Genomic DNA, 17,421 nt, shown 5'->3' with positions numbered 1-17,421 from the left:
GCGAGAGGCCCGCATACCGCACACACACAAAAAAAAGGATATGATAAATGTGTATTTAATTCTTTTGTGAGGCACTCACTGTCTTGTGCATTGTAAGATATTTAGCAACGTCCCAGGCCTCGGCCCACTTGATGTCAGTAGCACTCCACCGCCAGTTGTGACAACCAAAAAATGTCCAGACATTGTCAATGTCCTCTGGTGCAAAATCGTCCCCAGGTGAACTTACATAGTTTTCTGTTGTTGTTCTGTAAAACCCCCTTTTAAAAATGAACATTTATAAATGTTTATCAAAGTGATACATTCATGTGGCTAAAAATGAAATAGTGTCAAAGAGCTTCCTTACAATAAAAAGCAACTATCTCCTGCCCCACTCCTCCCCACTTGTGGTCCCATTCCCTGAGGGTTACCACTTTTAACTATTTCTGGTTTGGGTTTTTCTAATGTTCCTGTAGTATCCATCAACCTGTTTATCCATTCACTCAAACCACATATTTATTGAGCACTGTGTTAGTTTGCTAGGGCTGGCATAACAAAATACCACAGGTTGGGAGGCTTAAAGAGCAGAAATTTATTCTCTCACAGTTGTGGAGCCTGGAGGTCCAGGATCAAGGTTCCAGAAAGCTTGGTTTCCTCTGAGGGCCATTTGGGAAGGATCCGTTCCAGGCCTCTCTCCTTGGCTTAAAAATGGCCACCCTCTTGCTGCCTCTTCACGTGATTGTTCCTCTCTGCATGTGCACCCCTGGTGTCTCTTCCTCTTCTTATAAGGATACCAGTCATCCTGGATTATGACCCCTTCCCAACGGCCTCATTTTAATTTAATCACGTCTTTAAAGACCTGTTTCCAAATACTGTTACATTCTGAAATACTGGACGTTGAGACTTCAACATATACATTTTGGGAGCATGCAATTCAGCCCATAACAAGCACCTACTGTGCGCTAGTCACTGTTCTCAGTACTGGGGATAGAGCAGTGAACAAAACACAAACATCCCTGCTCTTATTGAGTTTACATTCCGGTGGGGGAGAGCAACAATAAGCAAGATAAATAATTAAAATATATAGTATGTTAAAAGACAGTAAGTGTTACACAGAGAAAAAGCAGAAAAAGGAGATAGGGAGTTCTTGGGGGCGGGGGCCTACAATTTCAAATAGTGTAACCAGGGAAAATCTCTCTGAGAAGGGGAGATTCTGAGTAAGGACATGAAGGAGGTGATAGAGCAATCCATGCAAATATCTGGGGGAAAGAGTTTTCTAGGCAGACAGAACAGCTGGTGCAAAATGGTCCTGAGATAGAACATGTCCAGTTTGCTCAAGGAACAGCAAGGAGGCCACTGGGGCTGACACAGAGTGAGCAAGGGGGAGAAGCAGGAGATGCAGGGCTTGGGAGATGCTGAGGCAGATGATGGGCTGAGGTCTAGTAAGCCATTGTAATGACTTTGGCTTTCGTTCTGAATGAGACGGTGAATTAGAAACACCTTGATTTTCCTTCCTGTGTTTCTCTACTCACACACAACTGCCATACTCACAGCACTTCTGACACCAGTTGTGTATGTGGCTTTTCCCTAAAACAGGCAATACTCGGTGCCACCAGCTGGGAGTCCTACACTTTAACTCAATTCTGACACTTTCTACCTGGAGAGAGCATCAGATTGCACAGGTTAAGGGCTCAGTCCCACAAGACTACTGCCTCCCCCGCAACTTCAGATGCCAATGGTGAGTTCAGGTTGTCACCTCTACTTCCGACTGATGGGCTGTAAACTGAGGTTCCTATGACCCCCTCCTTGGGTTCAATTAATTTGCTGGAGCAGCTCACAGGAATCAGGGAAACACTTATGTTTACCAGTTTATTATAAAAGGATATGATAGGGCTTCCCTGGTGGCGCAGTGGTTGAGAGTTCGCCTGCCGATTCAGGGGACACGGGTTCGTGCCCCGGTCCGGGAAGATCGATCCCACATGCCGCGGAGCGGCTCGGCCCGTGAGCCATGGCCGCTGAGCCTGCGCGTCTGGAGCCTGTGCTCTGCAACGGGAGAGGCCACAACAGTGAGAGGCCCGCATACCGCACACACACAAAAAAAAGGATATGATAAAGGATACAGATGAACAGCCAGATGAAGAGATACATAGGATGAGGTCTGGGAGGGTCCTGAGCGCAGGAGCTTCTGCCCCCTCGGAGTTGGGGTGCGTCACCCTCCCAGTATATGGATGTGTTCACCAACCTGGAAGTTCTCTGAACCCAGACTTTTGGGAGCTTTATGGAGGCTTCATCACGTAGGCATGATTGATTATTAACTCCTTTTCCAGCCCTTCTCCTTTCTCAAGAGAATGGGGGTTGGGACCGAAAACTCCAAGCTACTAATCATGGCTCTGTCTTTCTGGTGACCAGCCTTCATCCAGGAGCCAGCCAGGAGCCCACCCAGCACTGCCTCATTAGAACAAAAGGCACTCCTATCACCCAGGAAATGACAAGGGTTTTAGGAGCTCTTTGCCAGGAACTGGGGGGCAGAGACCAATAAATTTTTTTTTCTATTATTTCACAGATGGGAAGCCATTGGGTGGCAAGGTCTGAGTTAACTTTTAAAAGAATCTCTCTAGCTGCTGTGTTAATAATAGATCAAAAGGGGGCAAGGGTGGAAGCAGAGAGACCAGGAAGGGGAGTGTTGTAATAATCCATTTTCTCTAAATGATATGTCCTTCCTTGGTTGACCAGGTCTAGACGTTGCCCATCTAGTGACTTCCTGCTCTAATAAATGGAGATTTAGCTCACTTACACTGCAGCAACCACTTCTCTCTTCCTCCTAATACATCACTCCTTTTAGTTCCTCTATTTAATTCCATTCCCAACAGACAACCATTTTAATGTGTATCTTTTTGTTTGCATGTCTTTTTTGGTTATCTTCGTACCTTTATATAAGACACATAAATCTCTATTTCTTGTTCCATCATCTATAGATCGAATCTCTTGAGTCTATACTTTCTAAAATTAGAATATTAGTGCCTCTACACATCCTTCCACCTCCCCTAACTTCATCTACCTTTCAATTTCTGTACCCTATGCTTCTTCATTGTTCGTTGACATTTACTTTATACTTTGTAATCATAATTAAGTTTCCAGTGATTGTCTCTAGGTTGGATTCCAAAGGTTAAAAACCAAAAAAGATAGTGTTTGTCTTATTACAGTTGTAGAGTTTTCAGTGTAAAGCCAAGAAATGGGCCTTGATTACATTTTCATGTTACAACTTCCATCAATTATTCTATATCACTCCATGTTCTAGTTGTCTTCATTATTGGAAGGTGGCATTTTTGAACAGTTTTGTATTTTCCTTGAATTCTTTTTTTAGCCTAGAACAAAACTTTATTTAAAATTTGACTTCCTATGTAGGTCTTTCCTTAACAATTATGATTCGTGATAAGTAGAATTTAATGAGTAAAATTATGGTTTTTAACATGTCAGACTTCAGATTTTTCAAATGCTGAATAGAACTTCGCAAATAAATAGAAGCTGTTTGTTTTCAGTCCCATCAAAAACTACCTTAATGATGAATTGTGTATGAATGTCTTTTTTGAGCTAAAAATGGAAAATAAAGTACCTCCAAATCATTAGGTAAAACTATAGAAGAAAAATGTTGTTGATTTGGAGTAGGAAAGGCCTTCTTAAATAAAAATTGCAAATATAAAGTAAAAAATTGCAAATATAAAAAAAAACTTTAGCAAACTTGACTAAAACAAAATTTAAAACTTTTACACAAGGTATCTTAAAGATAAATGATAAAATAGGAGGAAAAAATGCAATATGTGTCAAACAACTGATTCAAAATTTACAGCAAACTCCAATAAATCAGCAAAATGGACACCAAAAGGTAAAAAAAAAAAAATTAATGAGAAACAGATATATATAAGAAATTTTTAAAACAGGAAATAAAAATAGTCAAAAAACACATGAAAAGATGCTCTACCTCACCAATACCTGGGGCAATTAAAACAAGATACAATTTCTTAACCATCAGACTAGCAAACAGCAAGTATTGCTGCAGGGAGGAAATGCCTCTTTTGTCCGTTGCTGGCAGGTGAATACGCAGCAGGCTTTGTATTTTCCTTGAATTTTTGATTGCCCCTTTTTTTTTTGCTGTGGGTCGATTAAACATATGCTGTCTTTACCATATCTCTGCTATTTTTCAGCTTTATCATTTTGTCTAGTGCTCAGAATAAATTCTGTTTGTCTAGAAGCCCACTTCCTGTGTTAATTCTATCCAATTCTTCACATTTGATCCATGGACTTCTTGTACAGATTTTGTTTTTCTTGACGTTTCTTCATTGCCTCTTTTTGGATTATTTCTTGCATTCTGGGCCTTTATTGTATCCTCAGTTTTCCTAGCTCTTAAGCATACCATCTCTTTTGCCAACTTCGCTTTTTCCTGGATGCCTCTTTTTATGTTCTGTATGGTGTTTTTCTGGGCTGGTTGGTTCCAAAATCAGCCCTAGTTTTTGTGTGTTCAGTCAATACCGTTTCCTCCAATTTCTGTCTTCCAGACGTTTGTGAAATATACTGTCATCTAATGCCCCTCTTCTCTTCTTTGTTATGAGCTTATGCCCTTTTAATCCCTTTACTATAATTCTAATGGTGTCTTAGGAGAGAGTGGATATAAATGCATGTGGTCATTCTGCCATATTGAATGAGAGGTATACAGCCTTATAATAATTTTTAAAATCTTTCTAAGTCCTAAAATTAATAATACTCCTTGCAACTAACTCAGACATGAAAGAAGTGTATAAAGTAAAACTTAAAAGTTTGTTCATCAGTCTCACTCCTCAGAGGTAACCACTGTTCAGTAAATATCCTTCCAGACTTTTAAAATAAAATATACATACATAAAATCATACACTTACACACACAAAATGGTTTTTTAAATTTTATAAAGTTTGGATTTTATAAAAGTTTAGATACTTGGTTTTTAAACTTAGTATATATTGGGCATACTTACATGTCAGCAGATAGATACTTAATTTTTTAATGTAAAATCTTTATTGAAATATATACACATACAGGAAGGTGATAGTCTACTCTTTCCTGTGTATACAGTTAAAGAACTTTGTGTTTGTTAACTTTTGCAATGACAAACAATGTTATAGTGAACATCTTTGTACATATATCTTTGAACATACGTGCTAGTATTTATCAATAGAAGTAGGATTGTTGGGTCAATGGTTATATAATGTAAAAATATTAAGAGGTACTACTGAACAGCCTTACTGAAAGATTTTTCCAATTTCCTCTTCTATCAACAGTATTTGAGAGGGTACACCCTTCTGAGGCAAGCTCTCCTTAAAAGGTTGGAGACTCTGCTGTGCGTGGTTGAGAATTGGACTCAATTGCCCTGTTTCATGTTTATCTTTAATGACTTCACATGAGCTGGTCTTTTCTTGCTTAGAATATTTGAAGTTCCTTAGAGCCTGGGATCATGTCATTTACTTCTTTGGTATTTCCCATAGTGCCTAGTACAGGCTGGGCAAACTGTGGGTGCTTGACACATACTTAACTGACCGATAAACCAGTTTATCATTTTGGGCTACACAATCCCTTGAGGTCAGCTCCTGGAATGAGAAGGCTGGGCAGAGTGGGAGGCTAGGGCTGTGCTGGGTCACTATCAGATGCTCTCACTTTGGCATCAAATTTAGACCATAATCTAGGAACCTAAACTGTGAGCACCTAGCACAATCCCTGGCTCAGAGGAGGTCCTTCCTAAATGGTCTCTATTGATGTTATTATGACTCCTGTTTAGTGACAGGGTAGTCTTAGGACTAGTGTTGAGGGCTCTGACACAGCATCTAAAGTCACTCCTGGTGGAGTCAGAAATCCACAACCTAGAGACGAAATAAAATTCAGAACCAGTGAGAGCAGACAGGCATCAGAGGCAGAAGCAGAGGCTGGGTTTGAGCAATTTAGTTGCATTGTGATAGCACCTTCCCTGTCACCCCAGGCAGTTTTTATTGGACTTTTTTTTTTTTTCGGTACACGGGCCTCTCATTGTTGTGGCCTCTCCGGTTGTGGAGCACAGGCTCCAGACGTGCAGGTTCAGCGGCCATGGCTCACGGGCCCAGCCACTCCGCGGCATGTGGGATCTTCACGGACCGGGGCACGAACCCGTGTCCCCTGCATCGGCAGGCGGACTCTCAACCACTGCACCACCAGGGAAGCCCTATTGGACTTTTTGTGTGTTTGGCTTTCACACGGTGGCATCTTTATGATGCTTCTCAGTCTCTGACAGGAGCCAACAATCCCGGCACAGTGATGTGAACACAGAAGTTGTGTAATGAAAGAGACGCCGTTGATCTCTCACCTGTTGAAACAAATAATGTGGAGGCAATATTGAGGATTCACTTGAGGTGATGGTGCTACAGAACAGCCATTCTACTAGACCAAGATTACAGCCCAAACTTCTCCCAAGCAGCAGTAGGGTTCCCCGGGGACTGAGAAACTAAGTGGCCAGTCAGATAAGGATTAATTTCAGTGACGGATTTAGAGGGTCTGTAAACATGCGGCACATGGATGACAAGGGTTCGACAGAGTGAGGAATGGGTCTCCTTCTTCTTACCTTTCTCCTCCAAGTCAGCAGTGCAGGTCAAGGAGGGAGGTGGGAAACGGCAGTTACCACAGACGTGATTAGAACATACAACATTGATTGTGTTTCTCCTATATGTCAGACATTTAGCACACACACATTACCTCCAATCCCCTTTATCACTCTATGAAGTGGGCATTAGCTCTATTTTACAGATGAGGAAATTGGCTCAGAAAGGAGAACTTACTTGCTGTAGTTTACACAAGCTACTAAGTAGCAGAGCCAGGATTTGAACCTGGGTCCTTCTGGCTGTAAAGCTTTGGAGCTTTCTACCATGCACACCATCCTGTCTCTTCTGCGTCAGTGATAGCAGCCCAGGCCTCAGGGAAACAGCTGTTGATTAAGAACACTAGTTGGTCATGTGTGGACAGGATGTCCGTGGTTCTCTCCTTTGTTCATCAATTCATTCTACAAATATATGTGTATTTATAGCCAGAATGTAAGGAGAGGAGAGCAGGCCAGGTAGGTGAGGTGGGAAGGGACACTTGTGTGTGTAGGAGAGCAAGGGGGCATGGAAGGGCTGAGGCTAAAGTAAACAGAGAGAAAAAAAAAGGGCCAACAAGAGTTGACCACAGGATGCGGACTAAGTTTTGGGGTCTGTTCTTGGATACAGTACTGAAGGGGTCTCTGGGTGTTTACAGAAGAGATGTCTGAAGCAACACTAACAGGCAAGCTGCAACCCAGTGGCGGCACTCAGGATCTGAGGTCGTTCAGGCGGCACTTTGCACCTACACACCATGAACACACATTCACACAGGAACCATCAATATGGAGACAGGTGTTTTTAAACAAGCACACCAGAATATATGTGACCACACAGTGGAAGCCTAGACCTTTATTCCATGCTGTTTCGAGTGCTCACCATGTGACTGTAACTCCCCTTCAAAGAAGCCGACACCGATTTGGATGCATGAAGTCTAGAGATTTGTGGAAGGGCAAACAGAAAAAAGAAAGAAGAGAAAAGAAAAGAAAAAAACGATCTTAGTTTATAGTCACAGTGTATTTGGGTGTGTGTATTAAGACTTTCGGGGGCTTCCCTGGTGGTGCAGTGGTTGAGAGTCCGCCTGCCGATGCAGGGAACCTGGGTTCGTGCCCTGGTCCGGGAAGATCCCACATGCCGCGGAGCGGCTGGGCCCGTGAGCCATGGCCGCTGAGCCTGCACGTCCAGAGCCTGTGCTCCGCAACGGGAGAGGCTGCAACAGTGAGAGGCCCGCGTACCACACACACACAAAAAAAAGACTTTCGGGATTATATAAAACGATGTAATGACATAGAAGGAATCGGTATGGAATGTTAGTCCATATACACTTTCCTTATTTTTCTTTTAAAGGTGAGCACAAATAATAATAGATTGTAATAAAGCAAGCCTGACCTACACAGCCACTTAATCCCAGAGGGAATGTGACCCAGAGGAAGGAGGGGCAGAGCTCAGGAATGTGTTGCCATGACACATTGATTCCAGGACACCCTGGGCTTCACCTGCACCTGAGATATGGACAAAGTATGTTTGGATGCTGTGGAGGTTTCTTTTTGTCCGCTCCCCAGTCAGGAGGATGGCAGCTGGGGTGACTGTGCCACTCCTAAGGGCATCTGGTATACACAGGCTTGGGAATCCAGGGGCCTGATGGGGCTGAGGGACGTTCCTCTCCCTTCCATACCAAGTGTGTGCAATACCAGCAGCCTCCAGGATTTAAAGGGAACTGGAGGCAATGATACTGATCATAAGATTCATAAAGACTAAACCGATGATTATAATCAGCATGAGTGCTGGGGAACAATAGAACCTTTATAAAGACATACTTTTCCCTACAAATTTATTATAACACATCTCTCTCATAAGAGAATTACCTAGTGATTTTTTAATCCTTTAAAATTTTTGATTGAAGGGTGCCATGAATGTGTCAAATGTAACTATCATTAGGTAGCATTTTGCTTCATATCATGTGGGACCCAAATCCTGTAAAAGGAGAAATAGTTCTTGACCATGCACGTGGTCCTTCAACTAACACAAAAAACTGCTTTGGGAAGAGCGTTGGCAGTCTCTTTTGTATTCACTGCAAATACCTTCACCCTAGAGAAACTTTATTCAAGCTCAGGAAAATAGCTGACAATCTGTGCACTCTCCCTAACCTGTAACAGGTAAGGAAAGGCCACTTTTAGCCCTCTCATATTTCCCTTTATATTTGGAAGCCAAGAGCCATCCTAGTGGAAACAGACCTAGTGTCTTTTAAAGTCTGCTGTATAATACTGATACCCTGGTTCTCAACTGTTTTCCCCACTCCAATCTTACTCTAAAGGATGCCACTCACTCAGATCAGTAGCAGTGGCTCATCATGGTAATAACTGTCCTGCTGAAGAAGGTGACAGAAGTAAAGAATCAATGTGGTTGGTGGGTGGAGATTCTGCCTTGGATCCCCACTCCCCGCACTCCCCGCCCCACTCCCCGCCTCATTTTCACAAGCTCTTCAAATCTAATACGAATTTACAAGCATTTTGGGGCAATCTTTACTTCATTATCTACCTGAAAGAATTTACGTCCTGTAAGTAGAGTTTCTCTAAACTCATCACTGTCAATTTTTTGTTTGCGATACTGCAAAATTATTCTCTTCTTGGGGACAGTTATCCCTTTCAAGTTCCTTTTTACATTCGTTTGTTTTGTTCTGAAAGCCTTAGAGATGCAGGCCAGGGTGACTGGGACAAGAGGTGGGGTCCCTACCTAGAAAATAGGACTTGTGAGGCAGAGGACTTGTTTTTACGCCGGTAAAGAGCAAAATCCCGAGTCGCAGTTGATTTCATGCAAGTAGGGCTGGAGAGGCCCAGGGAGGACCTAGTTTGGGGTGAGCACCGGGATCTGTGAGCCAGTGTTGCTTCAGCGTCTCACGGTACGTGTGTGGGGGGGCAGATCCCCTGTCCCTCCTGGTCCCATTGGCACTACCCTTCACCCCAGTCTCTGCGGAACTATATTAATAGAAGGCAACACTTCACACATTGGCGCTCAGACACCAAAGGGAGTCTGGCAATAGCTTGGCAGGTGGGCAAGAAGCCGGGAGATGGGTGGGGGAGTGGGGCGGAGGCATCGTCGAGCGGCGTTTGGCTCAGCCAATGGTAGTTCGGGGCAGGGGTGGCAGAGGCGGAGGCACCGAGGCGGATCAGCCAATGGAGGGCGAGCAACTACTGGAACGACCTGGTGACGTGAGGAGCGTTCCATTCGCCCAGCGGTGGGCGGCTTCCACAGCTGGTTTAGGGCCCCGAACATTGGGGCCCCTTGTCAGGAGGAGGCAGCCTCCGGGCTGGGGAGAAGCCGCTGCCACCTCGGGCGGCCGACGCGGTCCCCTGGGACAGTGCACTTCCTGGCCTCGGTTCCCGGCCGAGTTCTGTCTCCGGGGTTCAGGTAACAAGGGGTGGGGGTGGGGGTCTCCGGGGTTCGGCCGCGTGGTAAGCTACAGCTCCCTCGGCTGCACTGGGACGCGCGGACCCTGGCTCTCCCTTCTCGGCTAGGCAACTGCCGAGCCCCTGGCCGGGGGTGACTACACGTGGCGGGGCGTGTGTGAGTGTGTACGAGCGTGCGGAGGTGGCGCTCGTCCCAACCTGCCCGGGGCGGTGGTCGGCGGCGTGGCGGAGGCAGGGCGGGCCTCCCGAGGCCGCGCCCGCCGCCCGCCTGGGACTCTGGCCTCGGGCCCCGTGCTGCTGGGCCGATCGCTGGTTCTTGACGGATTTTGATCTTTGTTCTCCCAGGCCCGGCTCCCCTTCCTGGTCTCTCTTCTCTCGCTGGGCCGGTTTATCAGGAGAAGATTGTTTTCCAGGTTAGTTTTACACAAAGGAAGTGTTCTCTGTACCTCTGGTGCCCCCTCCCCTTTCCCAAGCCTTCCACCTTCTCCTTTCCCTGCTCAGTTCCTCGTCTCTCTTGGGACCCTTACCCTCTCCAGCCCAGGAATGATTTCGAGTTGGTTGTTTCTCATCAGTCAGTTGAACTGCAGGCTTCCGCCTCATTCTTGCCAGCGCGGGGCATGTGGTATCAGTAAATAGAGGCCACAGCACCACACCTGAGAGGAGGAGAAGGGTGGCAGTGGCGGAGAAAGGCTGGGCCTGGGGATTCAGGATGCTAACTGGAGATGGTATTTCTGAAATGTCCCAGAAAGCACCTTTATGACTTTTCTTGACTGCTGCCGTCCCCCCTCCCGCCCCTCCTCCCCCCAGCCATATCAGAACCTCTCCTGCTTAAGTCAGCCTTTCACCTACAGGTCTGTGATGTGGTTTCATTAAGATTCCCACCAATGTTAGGCTAGACCAGCAAGGTTGGTTCATTTCCCGGACTCAGGAAGTTAGGAGGGTTTGATTAGGGGAAATCTGTTTTAAGTAAATACAACCTGGGTTTGTGTACAGAGTGTCCACAACCTCCTAGCTCTGCCAGAGGATGACTTGTTCCCTGGTCTGATTCACATTTGAGTGGCTAATTGAAGAAAGAAGGCGAAGAAGTGGAGGAGGGGTGCGAATGGCTCCTTAAGGACAGAAACTCTACTATTATTTTTAGAGTCCTCTTTGTGATGATTATAGAAAAATATGGTATAGTGGAAAGTTCCCTGGACTGAAAGTCAGCAGACCCGTTTTCTTGGCTTAGCTTCGTGGCTTTGTGACCCTGGAGAAGTTATCTCCCCTCTTCGGTCTTCACTTTACTCATTTCCAAAGCAAAGTAATTGGGCCTATCAACTACAAAATCCCTTCTAGTTCCAAGGTTCTATGATAATCACATCATCAGTATTATATTGGAAGAAAAGGGGTATATTTAAGAAGATATGCTAGCCCCCTTCTCTTTTTGAGAACCTTTAACCTTTTCTTCTTTTAGGGGACAAAAACAGATTGGAAATAAACTCTCCCATTTCTTCACCCCCATCCCTTCAAGCAGTGCTCATCTTTCTGCCTCTGGGAAAGGAAGATTGAACTGCATTTTCTTGTTCCTGTCTCATTTTTGTGTGTGTGTGTGCTTTTTCTTAGGGCTAGAAATTGGACTTCTGATGATGTTTGACCCAGCGGCAGCAGTAGCAGGCAACGTGATTTCAAAGCTGGGCTCAGCTTTTGTTTCTTCCCTCTTGTAATCACAAAACCCATTTTGGACCAGGAATTCCAATCATGTCTGTGATGGTGGTGAGAAAGAAGGTGACACGGAAATGGGAGAAACTCCCAGGCAGGAACACCTTCTGTTGTGATGGCCGTGTGATGATGGCCCGGCAAAAGGGCATCTTCTATTTGACCCTCTTCCTCATCCTGGGGACGTGTACACTCTTCTTCGCCTTCGAGTGAGTTTCCATTGAGTAGAGTTGCCTGATTATGGTTACCTTGGGTCCAGGGGAAGAACCTTCTTTCTGGGGAGTTTGTGGCTAGTCCTTGGATGGCTGTCATTGTCCTCTTGGGCAATGTCTATAGATCATGCCAACTGAATTCATTGCTTTGAGCTTATAGCAGAGTATGTGCCTCCTAAAAACACCAAGACCTTTGATACCAATTTTATAGCACTGACTTGGGGCCACCCCTGGAACACTTGGGAAATAAAAGAGTTTGTCTTTATTACTCACCTCCCCTTTTCAGTGGTCTCCTTAGGTGCTTAGTGACAGACTGCCTCTTCCCTACCCCTCCCGAGCCTAGGGGCACGCCCCGTGGTCATAACTCCACCCCATAATACTCACTTATTCTGTTTTTCTGGGTCCTATTTCCTTAGGGCTCAGCTCTCAGCTAGCTGTTAAATTGAAAAGCCAACTGAATTGGGAAACTGCAGATCGGTTCCAGCCTCAGCTGTGCCACAATCTAGCTGTGTGTGTGGCACATATGTGCTTATTAAATGTGACTTGCTCTTTCTTTCACTCAAAATCACTCAACATAAACAACTCTCTATTCTATGTGTGCCTGATACCAGCCTTGGAGTTATTTTTTCTGTGATGTAATAGCTAGTACTAGAGCCACTGTTTGAAGTCTGTGTAGGTCACTGCTCGAGGGAGGTGGCCAGTTGGATTCTAGGGTACTGTGGCGTGACTCCTGGGTATGCTGAGAATGCTGTACACTCTAGGGCTGGGGGTAATGTGGATCGGTTTGGGATTACAGTATTATGAGGAAGGCCTTGAGGAGCCAAGAGGTGTGTTTGTGGACTGTGAACCACACCTAATATGAGCCTGCTACAGTTCCTGTGCTCTGGTGACCTGGAAATGGAGCTCCCATGAGGGGGTGTGGCCATGGGACGGAGGACGGGACTTCTTGGCCAGACTTCGGGGGTAATTAAAATGAGCTCTGGTCTCTTGGGGCTCATTTTTGTCTTTGTTCTATAAGGGTTTCTGGCTTACCCAGTGTATCAAGAGTGATTTTTTTTCGGGCTGCTTTACCGGATTTTTTTTTTTTTTTTTTTTTTTTGCGGTACGCGGGCCTCTCGCTGTTGTGGCCTCTCCCGTTGCGGAGCACAGGCTCCGGACGCGCAGGCTCAGTGGCCATGGCTCACGGGCCCAGCCGCTCCATGGCACGTGGGATCTTCCCGGACCGGGGCACGAACCCGCGTCCCCTGCATTGGCAGGCGGACTCTCAACCACTGCGCCACCAGGGAAGCCCTTTACCGGACTTTTTGATGGTTGCAGCTGGCTTGAGTAACAGCAGAGGAAGGAAGGGGATGTAGTTTATAACAGGGCTAGGAAAGTAAGGTCAGAGGACCTCTTTGTCAAAGGCACTTCTGTTGCTGCTCTTGCTGCTGACTTTGTAAAGTATTTGGCAAAGTCAGACAGTTTGATGTTGACGTCTTAGCTGCTTTCCAGTCTGAGTTTCATGGCTGAGTGTGTGTGTGTGTGTGTGTGTGTGTACCTATGTGTGGTACAAGTGAGCGTGTGCAGGTGGGCAGGCATATGCATAACATTAAAAAAAATGTTTCCCCACTCCTCACCCTTCTCCAAGTTTTCTTTGCTTTATTCCCGCCTTGCTTCTTTTTGGAAGTGCAGAGATGAACTCTGCTTTCTATCATTCTCACTCCTTCCTCTGCTGAATCACTAGCTCTTTTTGCCACCCTCCCTGCCCCGCCCAGGGTTAAATTTTTGTGGTTGGAACCATTCAAAACAGAGATGAGATTTGTTTCTAGACCCTGAGTGAGCTGGTAATTCTGGGCCCAGGAAACCTCTGGTTTGACTGGCCAAGGGAACTTGAAATTTGGAGCTACTGGCATTTGGCCCTTTTTGTATCTGGGAGCCAGACAGAGTCTGATATGGATCTGTTCCACTTCGGCCCTGAAGGCCTCTGAAGAAAACTGCCTGTGGGATGAAGCTTGTAATTAGCCAAGTTACTGTTTGACGGAGGAAGGTTGGGTTTTCTACCAAGATGACTTTTTCCCCCAAGTTATTTCTTGCGCTTTGCCCTCAGATATGAAGGGTGAGGTTGTTTGTAAACTGCCCTGGGTTCCAGCTGTCTGTGGGGTAGAGTAAATATTTTTGAGGGTAGGGCTTGGGGGAGGGATTAAGAAGGCCAGAGGGGAGAAGGAAGTAAACGTGTTAGCTGAGCAGTGGAATGGGGAAGTCTACATCTGACCAAAGGGGAGAGGACCCTGGCAATGAATCCTTTTTTTTTTACTGAGAATGATAGAATCTGTGTTTGTGAGCGTGCGTGCATCTGTCTGTCACATGCAGACACACAGGCACTTTAGGTGGCAGCTGCCTTGAGCCTAACCAATGACAGGCTGTACAGAGGACACCAGCATGCCTCTGAGGAATGAAATTTCTTTCTGGTCGACCTTTTTCTTTGGGGTCTGTAATTTACTACCAATCACGTGGTGGTGGATAGGTTTTGGGGGCAGAATATGGGCTCCTTCGCTAGTATGAGAACTTAGGGAGACCTCAAGAAATCAGCTGGGGGCTTCCCTGGTGGCGCAGTGGTTGAGAGTCCGCCTGCCGATGCAGGGGACGCGGGTTCGTGCCCCGGTCCGGGAAGATCCCACATGCCGCGGAGCGGCTGGGCCCGTGAGCCATGGCCGCTGAGCCTGTGCGTCTGGAGCCTGTGCTCCGCGACCGGAGAGGCCACAACAGTGAGAGGCCCGCGTACCGCAAAAAAAAAAAAAAGAAAGAAATCAGCTGATCTAGCCCCCTGCCTTCAGGCAATTGAGGGTGTCCGAACCACCAGTGACAAAGGGCTGTCTCTTTTCATCTTTAAATTGTCTAGGAGCGTAGACTATACATCCCCTGACTGCTACATTTTGGCCTTGAGGAAGAAAGTTCAGATCTTGAGGCACATCTGGACCTGCATTTTAGTAACAGCGTCCTGCTTGCAGCAGGTGCATAGGGACGAGTGCGAGGTGATTTATAACCACCCGTGGCACAGCCCTGGGTCAGCCAGATGGCTTGAGAAATCTGGTCAGGCGTGTGGGCGCCCCTGGATGAAAAACATGCAGTGTTAGTAGTGCCGGTGGACATCTTTTTATTTTTGGATTTTGCCTTTACATGTTTAGATTTCTCAAAGGAGGGACCTATAATTTTCAGTGGCCAGACAGTAGGTTGAATACGTAAAATGAACAAAGGTGGTCCATCCAGGAGCGAGTTAGCTCTGTATTGTTAGAAGTGTTTCTAAAGAAGCTGGGTAGCCATCTCTCAGGGCTGCTGCCACACAGTGGATTCCTGCCCAGGATGGGAAATTGGGCTAGATTATCACTAGGCTTCTTGCAACTCTGAGAGTCTGAAATTCTATATAACTCTTGTGTCTGTCTGGAAAATTCAAATACACACACAGAAAAGGAGGTTATAGAAGATTACCAGTAGGTAGCTGTATTTTAAATGTAATTGTATCTGTAGTAAAAATGTCTTTGAATTTTGAAGCAGAGTGTAAATTGTACAGTACTTAAAAAAAAGAATTTCCTTGCAAGTAGAGATTATCATACTAAGTGAAGTAAGTCAGAAAGCGAAAGATGAATACCATATGATATCACTTATATATGGACTCTAAAATGTGACACAAATGAACCTCTCTATGAAACAGAAACAGACTCAGGGACATAGAGAACAGACTTGTGGTTGCCGACGGGGGTGTGGTGGGGTGGGGAAGGGATGGAGTGGGAGGTTTGGGTGAGCAGATGTAAGATTTTATATATAGAATGGATAAACAACAAGGTCCTACTGTACAGCACAGAGAACTATATTCAGTATCTTATGATAAACCATAATGGAAAAGAATATAAAAAATGAATGTATATATAACCGAACCAGTTTGCTGTACACCAGAAATTAACACAACATTGTAAATCAACTATACTTCAAAAAATACTTTAGTAAAAAAAAAAAAAAAAAGAACTTCCTAATGTATTCTTAGGATGAGGTATTTAGGAAGTGTGAGCTTTGAGCACGTGAACCGTTCTCAGTCCTTTCTGCCCAAACCCTGTCCAGCTTGTGTGATGAACACATAGCAAACAGCTTGGCCGGGAACGTCAGGACACTATAGCAGAATGACACTGACAACCTGTGAGCTGTCCAGCTACTGAAAGGCTATTGTGGTATTTAGTCAAATTCAACTTCCTCATAAAGCTTGGGGAAAGGACCAAGTGCACTGTGTTCTGGAAGTGGCTTCCTAGCTGTGTCTTTTAACGTTGTGACCAGATCACTAGTGGGGTCAAGGTCCTGAGACTTCTCTTGTGGCAAGAATGATTGTGTGACTCTTGACCCCTGAAGCAGAAGTAGTTTGCTGCTGTGATCAGTGCTTATGCCTCACTGTGCTGTATCTAGAGGAAACCGTATCAAGGCACTAGCAAACCCTGTTGGACCGAACCTCCTGGGTGCTCCTGATGTACAGAGGAGTCGTTGAATTGGATGAACTGAAAGAAGTTTTGTAGCACTGCTTAGTAATTGTCCCACTTCTAGCCTATTCATATTCTACCTCTTTTTCAAGTCCCTTCTTGAGTCTTCCTTCCTTCATGAAATTTTTCTAGTAATTTCTGCATTCTCAGGACTAATTGTACATACCAGTCATTTAATACATAATTACATGACATTTTTTATATTTCTGAATTCTGTGGTGATTACACTTCGAGCTCTTTCAATGTCAGGGACCATCTTCTGTGTCTGTGTGGCCCCCACAGTGCCCTCTGCCAGGCCTTTCATAGAGTAGGTGATCAATAAATGTTGCTGAATTGATACATTCTGGATGCACTTAAAATGTAACAGTCTTGACTCACAGAATCATAGAGTGATAGAGCCGGAGGGGGCCTTGGAGACTATCCCTATCCTTTTGCAGGTGACGAAACCAAGTCTACAGAAATGGGGTTATTTCATCAAGATCGATCGGCCAGCCAGTGCCTTTATATGACACTACTTTTCATCTCATTGTTACCTTTTGAATACGGAATCGTGAAGACGTGCAGATTACTGAAGATGTGCATAGTGCTGAATGCTGGACAGGCATATTCTGGGGTCTTGCTAGCTAGTGTTTGTGTTACCTTAGTGGACTCCAGGTTATTTTGACCTCCCTAGCCCATGCTCCTAGAAAACGAAGGCATCTTTGTGGAAAACTGACAGCGTTCCAGCATGGCATTCTGGTAGCCTTGCAGGGACAAGGGAGCCCATGTCTAAGTGTGAACTTAGCAAGTAAGCTTTGTGTGTTACAAGAGATTATCACTGCTGTTGCTGCCCCTAGTCCCTGCTGCCGGGATGAGGACAGCTCGGAGAAAAATTAAGCAGTGTGTGCTCCCTACCATGTTACTCTGTGGGTGATGGTGATGAAAGGGACACCATGTCCCCATGGACAGGAGGAAGAGAAGAGGCAATCTGATAACAAACTTAGCAGGTTTGAGGAGACACAGGGCT

General features: G+C 45.4%; 1 protein-coding gene across 1 annotated transcript in view; it reads left to right on the top strand.

The window, feature by feature from the left end:
- Nucleotides 1–9,817: 9,817 nt before the first annotated feature.
- Nucleotides 9,818–17,421, top strand: part of ZDHHC9 (zDHHC palmitoyltransferase 9) — a 35,164-nt gene continuing 27,560 nt past the window's right edge. Inside the window, exons 1-3 of the mRNA XM_082609320.1 lie at nt 9,818–10,010; nt 10,355–10,422; nt 11,612–11,913. Of these exons, the coding sequence (XP_082465446.1) occupies nt 11,747–11,913 (167 nt within the window). The 5' untranslated portion in view covers nt 9,818–10,010; nt 10,355–10,422; nt 11,612–11,746. The remainder of the gene's footprint in view (nt 10,011–10,354; nt 10,423–11,611; nt 11,914–17,421) is intronic.

The sequence above is a fragment of the Mesoplodon mirus genome (assembly GCF_964341445.2).
Source record: "Mesoplodon mirus genome assembly, chromosome: X".
In the NCBI taxonomy this organism is placed as follows: domain Eukaryota; kingdom Metazoa; phylum Chordata; class Mammalia; order Artiodactyla; family Ziphiidae; genus Mesoplodon; species Mesoplodon mirus.
Note: the sequence above shows the minus strand (reverse complement) of the source record. Positions and strands in the feature narration are given on the sequence as shown.